The following is a 10,570-nucleotide window of genomic DNA, read 5'->3' on the forward strand; positions in this document are numbered from 1 at the left end:
TTTTGAATTTGAGGCCAGCCTGGCTATAGTAAGACCCTGTCTCCAAAAATTCCAAAATCGCACCTGAATGTCAGCTTTCCCAAATACAAGTTGGGTAAAAACAGCCAAGCTATTAGGATGGTACAAGTGATGCCTGCCAACAACCCCAGCGTGGGGTCTCGCATGGCACGCCCAATACACTTCAAAAACGAAGTGTGCTGGGTTTAGTGGCACCTGCTTATAGTAATCTTAGCATGTGGGAGGTGGAGGCAGGACAATCAGGAGTTCAAGGTCATCCTCAGTTTCCTAGAGCAGTTGGGACCAATCTGGGCTATATGAGACTCTCTCAAAAATCCAAAACAAAGAAATCTGGTGCCAGGAAGTGACATGCACCCACAGTCCCAGTGACTGAGGTTAGAGGCTCATTTGAACCTAGGAATTTCGTCAAAGCCAACCACAGTAATATAGCGATACTGTTTCAAAAACTAAAAATTCAGTGGGTATGGTGGCACATCCCAGCACTCAGGAGGCAGAAGCAAAAGAATTAGGAACTCAAGGCCAGTGTGGGCTATGACTCTCTCTCTCTCTCTCTCTCTCTCACACACACACACACACATGACATACATCTCAAAACAAAAGCCTTGGTGCTGAGAGATGGCTCAGTGGTTAAGAAAATTAGCTGCTTTTCCAAGAGACGCAGGTTCAATTCCCAGCACCCACATGGCAGCTCTTCTCTGTCTGTAGTTTCAGTTGCAGGGGGCCCAAAACAGACATGCAGGCAAAACACCACTGTACATAAAATAAATCATTCTAAAAAAAAAAAAAAAAAAAAAAGCCAAAACGAAAACTAAACAAAAACCCTTAGGCTGGCATGTAACAGTGTAAACCCAAAACCCAGAGGCCAAAGCAGGACCAGGAGTTCCAGGAAGCACGATGGGGTGTGGGGGGATGTATGCTTTAAGTGGCCTAAGGACCATGCTCTGAGAAGACCATCCATCTTTCCATGAGTATTTATTAAGCAGCGACCACATGCCAGGCTAATTTCCACTCTAGGCAGATATCAGAAAGACATAGTCTGCTCTCATGAAGTTTACATTCTCGTGAGGGTAGAAAATATCAAGGGTACAATGGAAGTGACCAGCCAGGGACATAAAGCGAGTGGACAGAGACAGTGCTTGTGAACCTGAGGAGCCGGCAGGGCCTCGCTAAGGTCACTGGAATGACAGGGAGGAGCCAGCCACCTTCTTTGGGAAAAGCATCCAGGTGGATCTTTTATACCCAGTTCCTTTTAACCCTAGGCCCTCATCTAAGAATGTCTCAAAGCAAACAAGTCCGAAAAGAGTGAAGGTCCCCCCTTTATTATGGAGGCTTCCAAAGCAAGAGGACAGGATAGAGGAGTTTGCCTCAGGGAAGGATCTAGCTGGCTCCTGGCCCTTTCCCTCCTGGGCCTGATACCCCAGGCTTCCTTGGCCCAACGGCATCAGTCTGATTCTTCTGCCTTTTGGGAAACCTGGGAGCCATACACATCTCCCTCCGTCACATGTCCCCCAAATCTCGGGCCAGGCCAGACCCCAGGGCTGAGCCAGCAGGATATGTGGCAACACCCAATCAGACAGGCCTCCTGGAGCACCAGCTGGATGGGGGGGGCCTCCTGGAGCACCAGCTGGATGGGGGGCCTCCTGGGCACTCTTCCTGCTTTGCAGTACCAGGTCCTTGGGGTCACAGGCATGGGTCCGGTCCTCAGCATTAAAGACAGTGACAACACCACACAGAGGTTGACCCCCATCCCAGCAGGTTAGAGAACACATAAGACATGACACAAGGACCTCTTAGGAGGAGGAGAGGAGCCGTGGCACAGTAGATGCCCAGGGCAGGTGGGCAGCTGGGGGCGGGCGAGGATCATTTCTTCTTGGCACGGTCTGCCGCATCCAGAGCAGCCATGTTTCTTGCAGCTGTGATGAGGTGGATGACACTAATGACGGACTTGAGCAGGGCGATGGGAGCTGTGATCCAGAGGCCCATTCGGAAGAGCCCCACAGAGCCCACTATGGGGAAGCAGAGAGAGGGAATGGTAGGAGGCGACGGAGGGGTGCGAGGTTGAGGCCTCTCTTTCCCCAGGCAGGGCAGGGTGGAACCCCACCCCCACCCCCTTTTCCTACCTAGCGGTCCCTCGGAGAAACTGAACAGGTACAGGAGGCAGTAGAAGAGTTCATTTCCAGCACACAGGGTGAACAGGGCAGGCTGCACACAACAAAGGCGGCCTAAGATGGAGGGCCATGTCCCTACCGTAACCCACAGGGACTTGGGCCACAGACAGGAGAGGGCCTCTCAGCCAGCTGCACACTGCACCCCACTGCATACTTCTTTAGCCTCTGTCTGTCTGTCTGCCTGTCTGTCTGTCTCTCTCTCAGAGCCTCATTCTTACTGCTGCCAGGAGGATTCACACAGACCTCCCGCAATCCTCCGTCACCTGCCTCAGCCCAAGGACCACTCCTGCTTAGATGGTTGTGGCAGCTACTCTCTCCTGACCAGGGTCCAGCCTAAGACTTCCCATTTTCGATCAAGTAAGGGAGGGGCAAGAAGGGCTCACCCTAGAAGTATAGTAGATCCGAAGCACGGGGTTCCCAGAGAGGTCGATCATCTTGTGGCTCTCACTGCCCCTTACCACGGAACTTGGGGAAAAAAATCAAAAGACTTCATGAGCTTTGACTGCCACCATACCCACCCAATCATCTCACCAATTGGCACTGGCAACTGGCATTGCCTCCACTGTACGGAGGAGCTGGTGGGAAGCTGAAAACTGCATCTTGTTCAAAGCCTCAGAATTTCCTAGGTGGGGGCAGTCAGGATTAAATGCCCCACCATAAAGCACTCATGCGTCTCCTGGCATTTGGAATCCAAAAATATCCAGCCAGGCCCATGAAAGAAATTGCTTGAGCCACCTTTAAAAATGACAAGCCCACTCACAGACACGGCACTCACCCAGGGACTTTAACAAAGCAAAATTTAAAAAGAGGCCTCAGCTAAGGATAGGGGCGTGCTGGCCTAGAATTCCAGCACCCAGGAGGCTGAGGTGGGAAGACTGTCATGAATTTGAGGCCTACCTGGACGCACACTAAATTCGAAGCAAGTCTTGGGCTGCTGTCCCAAGGGGGAAAGAAAAAGGAAGACACCTCCCAGGGAGCCTGAAGTCATCCCAGCCCCACTCCCACTGAAATGTCTTCCACTCATCAGCACCTCCAGCATCAACGCAGACCTGTGCAGATGCAGCCAGTGACTGGCCACGTCCAGGCTCATGCTGAGCTGGAAGAGCAGAGTGGCTCGAGGGTACAGCAGGGCCAGGTTGACCAAGAGACACATGGTGGAACAGCGGTCTGTCAGCATGTCGAGCATGGCCCCAAACCGGGTGCCTGAAAAATAATGAAGTTGAAAAAAATTAAGGTAGAAGGGACTGTGTGGTATAGTAGATGACAGGTACCACATCTGGCCTATCACTCGGGGCCGAGTATGAATGGAGTTTGAAAATGTCTACCCTCGACTGTTCGAGAAGGAAAAGCAGGCTGCTGTCAATAGACGGTGAGGTCAAAAGGACGAGGATTATGAGGACAAGAAATGAGACCGCATGGGGCTGTGGCAGGAAAGCAGTTGGAGGGTCAGAGAAGCTCTATCTTCAATTCCTCTAACCAAGAACCAAGACCCCAAAGAAAGGCAAGAGACCCCAAGTCTCAGGGGCAGTTTAAGAGGTGGATCTGGAGAATTCATTAATGAATTAGTCGGACCTCCAAGCACCACCTGCTCCCTACCCACCACCAACCCCAGCTCCAACCTCTCCTGGAATCCTTATTGTCTGTGACTAGCACATAGTAGCACCCTAATAAACACCTGTTGAATGGAATTTTATTTTCTTATTTATCTTTTATTTCATGGTATGTTTGTCTACATACATGTAGTGCCTACAGAGACCAGAAGACAACATTGGATCCCCTAGAACTGGAGTTATAGGTGGCTGTAAGCCACCACATGGGTTCTGGAAACCAAATCTAGGTCCTGCACAAGAGCAGTAAACATTCCTTTTGTTTGTTTGAGACAGGGTTTCTCAGTGTAACAGCCAGAACTGGAACTTGATTTGTAGACCAGGCTGGCCTTGAACTCACAGAGATCCACCTGCTTCTGCCTCCCGAGAGCTGAGATTAAAAGCATGCGCCACCACCGCCCAGCACAGTAAGCATTCTTAACTGATCCTCTGAGCCATCTCTCCAGCCCCAATGACTTTTTTTTTCTTCCTTCTTCAGCTCTGGCTCACCTGGTTCTCAAAATGCAGCCTGAGAGGACTTTGGACTTGGAGCAATCTTTCTGTCTGCCTCTCCAGTGCTGGAATTACAAGCATGAGCCGCCACGCCCGCCCCAAAGGGAAATTTATCCAGAGAGACCTCTGCCATTCACATCACTATGTCCAGTTTAGGTCATACTGTTGGGTCCCACCCTTCATAAGCCGTGTACAGTCCTCAAGAGAAAGCTTAAATCTCAGGTTTAAATCCCCCCAAAATTCCTGTTTGGTTTTCTTACAGAGATGGGAATGAAAGAGCCATCTATCTATCTCTGAGGTTCTGGAAAAGCAGGAAAAGGGCAGGGGGATGTTGGGTCCCCAAGAGGTGGTAGTGGTGGTGGTAGAGCTCTGTCACCTTGATTAAGGGCTCGAGCTGCGTGTCCATCAAAGGCGTCTAGAAGTCCACTGAGTAGATAGAAGGAGGAGGCCGTGAAGGGACAGCAGGGCATGAAGTAGAAGGAAATGATGGCGAAGACAATCCGGGCGTAACCTTGGGATGGGAAGGGAGAGGGACAGGTTGTGATCGGGGAAAGGGCTCACGATCCCTTGCCCTCCGCTGGTGTTGGGGCCGCAGACAGCACTCACCGATAAGGTTAGGCACGAACAGGAAGATATTTTCCTCTGGCATCTTGGCGGCTCCCCTCGTCGCCCTGGCCCAGCTCTGGAGGTGCAAGGGCTTGTCCCAGTCTTACCAGCGCGGCCTCAGCTTTCAGTCCGGGACATCGGCCGCTCCACCAGAGCCCTGGGCCCAGTTCCCCCGCGCGACCCCAGCTGTTAGAGCCCGCAGGGCGCCAGGGCGCAGGGCACCCCTGGGCGCAGCTCACGCACACCTGGCCTTCCGATGGGCAGGAGCTGCCGTCTCCAGCAGAGGGCCCCGCTGCTGGCTGCGCCCGGCTCCCCTAAGCTCACTCTTCCGTCGGGGACGTTAACAACATCGGAGGAAGGAGAGAGCGGCTTTTAAATATAAATAAATAAATTAAATAAATAGTAGCTGAGGCCCCTTTAAGGCCGGCCTGCTTCCTTTTCCTGCCCGCGCCCCTTGGCTTCGGCTCATACCAACGCACAGAGGGAGGGAAGGAGCTGAGAGCCAGCCGCAAAGGAAGGAACTGGAAAGGGAGAAGCCGAGGAGACCTGAAAGGGAACCTGTACTTGGCATGTTACAGAGGGCATAAACTCCTGGAGGCCAAGGTAAAGCGGTGAGATTCCGACGTCCCGAGTCCGGGCCTCCCCGAGAGACGGGGTGACTTAGTACAGCCCACATCGCTTCCCCGCCCGCTACGTCTGCGGCCGCGATCGCTCCCCGACCCAGGCGGGGAAGAGGCGGCTAGAGAGGCTCGGGGCGCGCCTGCCGCTTGCTTCTAGCGCCGCCCTGGTGGTGGGAGGATTAGAGCCCAGGTTCCACCCTACGTCATCCCCCAAATGCCTCGAAATAACCCTGGGGTCACCACCTCCGAGGAGGAACCTGGAGAGCAACCGTGGCACGCTAGGAAAATGTCTTTAGTTCTAGAACCTCTAGTCTCCTAGCAACGGAACTATAGAACCTCCGCAAACATTTAGGTCTTTATAGCAACCCGGAGCAGCGCTTCCCTGGCTCTCCCTCTTTCCAACCTTCCTCCCCAACTCCAACTCCCTATCCCCATCATAGGGCCCCCTTAGACCTATCCTTCTCCCCTCCCGCCGAGTAGCCCACGATTTCAACCCATCAGCCAGGTTGGGGGCTGCATGTTGGCTGCCTTCCCTTAGGAAGGGCCTTGGCAGAGAAGAAGGAAGAAGGGCTTTGGAAGGAATGGCGGGGGAGTTATTCTGAGAGCCCCTTCCCTCAAAGCCATAGGCAAAACAACAAACTTTTTCAAGGGCAGGACTAAGAGAGTGGGGTGTTTGAGCTGTAGCCGTGGACTAAATCTGGGCCCAGGGAATAGTGTGAGATGGGGTCTGGGGGGAAGTGGGCTGGTTTCTCAGTCTTAACACAAACTCTGTTTCTAGGGGATGGCATCCACATCTGCCAGGAATGGGGAGAAAAAGGACAGCTGGTCACCTCAAGCTGCAGCCTCCTTAGGTGGAGGGCAGGTGAGCAACGAAGGGGATGTGAAGGAGAAGGGAAGCAAGGCAGGAAGTCTGGTTCTGAGTCGCGTGCCTTCATCCTGAAGCCCCGTACTGCGTTCCTTGTCCAGGTCCTTCTAGTCAACCTCTTCTAATCCCAGATTCCCCAGCCACAGAGCCTGGAAGACACCAGACCAGTGGGAATTTGCAGGCTGAGTTCTAACTTCCTTTCCAGAAAGTCTCATTATCCCGTTCAGAAGAATTCCTGACCCGTATCAGCGCAGAACTTACAGATGAAGCCCTGTTTATTGCTCGCTCCCACGTGAACTCTGTGCCCATCAAGGAAAAGCAAATGAAAGACCAAGGGACTCAGATATCTAGACATGGTGAACTCTCCCTCTTCATCTAGGGACCAGTTCCCAACTCCCTTCCAGCTGTAGCTGACCTCCCCAGGAATCTGCCCATTTTCCCCTCCTCAGTGCCAGTCCTGGGCACAGTGCCCCTTACCCTCTCACGCACTCATTGTTGCTAGCCAGGAGCCCCCTCTCCCCATTCACTCTAGCCACAACTCTTTCTAACCATGGGGAAAGTCTCTAACTGGGGCCTCTATTTCCAGTGTTCTTCACCAAGACCCGTGGCACAGATACCCGGTGAGTGAGGCTCTGTCCTGGAAGAATCGGCGGAGAGCAGTGGTAGGGGGAGTTTTGAACCATTCCGCGGTTTATGATTGTCAACCTTCTCTCTGTTCTTCTACCGTCTCCAGCTCTGACAGAAATCGCACCCGCACCAAGGCACACCTCCTGCCATCTCCTCGTGAGAAGGTTTGTATATGGTCATTCCGGTTCAGCATTTCCAGTGTCCCCTATGTGCTGCTCCTTGTGTTAGGAGCTTGGGACACAGAATGCACAATATAGACTCAGCCTTTAAAGAATTCAAGGGTTGCTTTGTTGGTTTGAGATAGGGTCTCACTATGTAGCTTAGTTGGCCTGAAATTTACTATGTAGACCAGGCTGGCCTTAAACTCACAAGATCCACTTGCTTCTGCCTCCTAAGTGCTAGTATAAAAGGCATGATCCACCATTCCCAGCATCTTAGAATGAGGCCAGGCCAAGTTAGTGGCTGATGATAACATAGTATGGAATGGTGCCCACCTGAGAAAACAATAAGACTGCTTTTGCCTCATCCTCTACTGGGCTGGGAAAGAAAGGCATCACAGAGCTTCCTGAAGAAGGGAACACCTAAAGAAGGGATTTTCTAGGAAAATAGCTCTGATATAAATATTCTAAGCAGCAAGGATTGTATGACCCAAGGCACAGAGAGGTATCTTAATAAGTGAGATTGTGAGCGGCTTGTATGCTCCAGGGCTTGCCAGGCTTGGTGGCTCACACCTTCGATCTCAGCACTCTGGAGGCAGAGAGGGTGATTCCTGTGAGTTCAAGGACAACTTGGTCTGCATAGTGAGTTCCAGGACAGCCAGGGCTACATGGAATGACCTTGTCTCAAAATAAATAAACAAATTTAGGAATTTAGAAATTATACATATGTAATACAATAGATAATAGAAATATACAATATATAATAGAAATTATATATGGGGAAACAAAAATTTAAAAGCAGACCAAAAAAAAAAAAAAAGAGGCTGGAGAGATATGGCTCAGCAGTTAGGAGCACTTGTTGATTTCCCAGAGGACCCAGGTTCTATTCCCTGCACCCATATGATGGCTCACTACTGTCTGAAACTCCAGTTCCTGGAGATCTGATACCCTCTTCTGGTTTCCACAGGCACCAGGCACTCAAGTGGTACACAGACTACTCATACACGTAAAATAAAATTAAAAAAAAAATTAAAGCCTGGTATGGCACTTGCCTTTAATTCCAACATTTAGGAAGTAGAGGCAGGTGGATCTCTGTGAGTTCCAGGCCAGCCTGGTCTACATAGGGCGTTCCAGGTCAGCCAGAGCTATATAGACCCTGTCTCAAAAAATAAGTAGCTAAATAATAAATAAAATTTTAAATTAAGCTGGACGGTGGTGGCGCATGCCTTTAATCCCAGCACTCGGGAGGCAGAGCCAGGCGGATCTCTGTGAGTTTGAGGCCAGCCTGGGCTATCAAGTGAGTTCCAGGAAAGGCGCAAAGCTACACAGAGAAACCCTGTCTTGAAAAACAAAACAAAACAAAAAAATTTAAATTAAAAAGCAGACAAGTGTTAGCTGGGAAGTAGATGGATGAGTTGAAGGAGCAGCTGGCAAATGGGTAAATGGGTGAATGGATATGCTGACTGAGCATGTGCTAAGCGCTTACTGTATGGTGGGCAACACTGTCCTAGAGTGTAGCCCTGAGTGAAATAAAGCCCCTGCTCTCAAGAAGTGGGAGATGAAGGAGATGAGTGGGTGGGAAGGCAGGTGAGTAATGAATACGTGAGCAGGTGGATGGAGTTGAAGGACGGGGAAGGGATGATGGGTAGATCTGTAAGTGAATAGACGGAAGGAGGATGTGGGTGGATATGTGCATGGAGAAATGGATGATGAGAGAAGTGGAGCATGGTGGCTATATTCAAGGGTGGTGTACGGCTTGGATGCTGGGTGAGGGAAGGATAAGACAGGATCCCTAAGGGTAGAGTCAGCAGCTCTCACTGTCTTCCAGGGAGTACTCCCCAACAGCCTGACGACTGGAGGATGAACTCTAACCTCCCTAGGGCTGTTCTCGGCCTCCTGCCCTCCCCACTTTGCCCCTCAGTGAAAGCCCCAAAGCCCCTCTTCTGCAACCGTCTGAACACCTCGTCTGGGAGGAACTCCTGGTCATCAGCGTGCCACCCTTGAAACCAACAAAGTCTTCTGGACCTGTTGCAAGACTCCACCTTCCACGGGCAATCACACTACTGAGGAGAAAAGTTTTAATAAAGAGCCAGGGATCCTCCCTTCCCCCAAATATCAGGAGTGTTCTGGAGTGACTTCTGGAGGGGGCACGCCTTTCTTTCTTCCAGAGGGGCATGGTGCGTGACAGCTATCCTGGAATCCAGTTGTCGGCCACCTGCGGGACCCAAAGCCGCTCTCTCGTACCCTGTGGCTAGCTGCAGCATGCAGGGCCCCCTCTTCCTGCCGAGGAGAGCCTTCACGGTCACCTTGGGTTCTGAGGACCAGGCTTTTGCTCCTCCCTCTGAGATTTTGGGGTCTCATGTTTATGAGACCGTGCTGGCCTGCTACCAGCAGAAGGTGATGCAGAGGCCCTGAGGAGTTGGGGTTTCAGGCCCCGTGTGGCCACTTATTTGGCCCTCTGAGAAATTCCATTCACCTGTCTCAACCGTAGTTTCCTTAAGTGAAAACTGAGGAGCCTGGTGTTGGTGACACACGCCTTTAATCCCAGCACTCGGGAGGCAGAGGCAGGTGGATCTCTGTGAGTTCGAGGCCAGCCTGGTCTACATAGTGAGTTCCAGGACAGCCAGGGCTACCTAGTGAGACCTTGTCTCATAAAACAAACAAAAAGAAACAACCCAAACAACTAAACAAACAAAAAACTGTGAGTAATAAATTACCCCAGTTTCATAAGGCCCTTACAAGGATTAAAAAGCAGTGCAAGCTGGGTATAGTGGCAATGCCTAGAATCCCAGCACTCAGTGAGCAGAGGCAGGAAGACTGTCTCCAGTTCATAGTATGAAGCCAGTGTGGAATACACAGCAATGTCCTGTCTCAAAAACAAAAGATGAAGAAACCAACCACAATGCAGAATCTTACTGACCCAGCAGGCTGCTGATGGAGAATCCTGGAGTTCAAGACTAGCCTGGACTACATGGTAAGACCCCTATCTCAAAAACAGAAATATTCACCACAGAAGCTGTCTCAAGTTTACTTAAGCTGTAATCAGGCCAATTTGCCCAATAGTCCCCTATAATCCACCCCTTTTGAGGATTTCAGCATCTCAAACATGCTCCAGTTGTTCAGCTTGTATACATAATTTCAAGTTAGTAAAATTCAGTTAATTTGGAAAAAAACTAGACAAAAAAGATAGACATTGGACTGAGGGTATAACTCACATGGCCTGCTTCTATGTGACATCCTGGGTTCAATTCAGCACCAAAAGGAGGCTCCAATCTGCTTACAATGTAGATCAAACATCATAGGGAAAAAGGGGGCATTCTTGGTAGATATGTACCAGCAGGTATGTTTAACATGCCAGGAAGCTAGGCATGATGACATGCACTTTTAATCTCAGCACTTGAGAGGCTGA

At 50.8% G+C, this 10,570-nt stretch overlaps 2 protein-coding genes across 5 annotated transcripts; one reads left to right on the top strand and one right to left on the bottom strand.

Annotated features, from left to right (window-relative positions):
• Positions 1–973: 973 nt before the first annotated feature.
• Cdipt (CDP-diacylglycerol--inositol 3-phosphatidyltransferase) lies at positions 974–5,775 on the bottom strand. The gene is made up of 6 exons (XM_059266627.1): positions 4,892–5,775; positions 4,662–4,796; positions 3,236–3,389; positions 2,570–2,651; positions 2,139–2,220; positions 974–2,024 (listed from the first exon to the last, which is right to left on the bottom strand). Exons 1-6 carry the CDS (start codon positions 4,932–4,934, stop codon positions 1,879–1,881), a joined length of 642 nt encoding a protein of 213 aa, XP_059122610.1. The 5' UTR covers positions 4,935–5,775; the 3' UTR covers positions 974–1,878.
• LOC131913894 (putative protein T-ENOL) lies at positions 5,745–9,274 on the top strand. 4 transcript variants are annotated; one of them, XM_059266631.1, is made up of 6 exons: positions 5,745–5,863; positions 6,290–6,373; positions 6,582–6,732; positions 6,963–6,996; positions 7,110–7,167; positions 8,990–9,274. In XM_059266631.1, the coding sequence occupies exons 2-6, from the start codon at positions 6,293–6,295 to the stop codon at positions 9,023–9,025; spliced, it is 360 nt and encodes a 119-aa protein (XP_059122614.1). In that variant the 5' UTR covers positions 5,745–5,863; positions 6,290–6,292; the 3' UTR covers positions 9,026–9,274. The 4 variants fall into 4 exon arrangements, with proteins under 4 accessions (XP_059122614.1, XP_059122612.1, XP_059122613.1 ...); XM_059266629.1 differs by lacking the exon at positions 5,745–5,863 and adding an exon at positions 5,870–6,016; XM_059266630.1 differs by lacking the exon at positions 5,745–5,863 and adding an exon at positions 6,023–6,137.
• Positions 9,275–10,570: the final 1,296 nt, after the last annotated feature.

This window comes from Peromyscus eremicus, chromosome 1 (genome assembly GCF_949786415.1).
Source record: "Peromyscus eremicus chromosome 1, PerEre_H2_v1, whole genome shotgun sequence".
Taxonomy (NCBI): Eukaryota; Metazoa; Chordata; class Mammalia; order Rodentia; family Cricetidae; genus Peromyscus; species Peromyscus eremicus.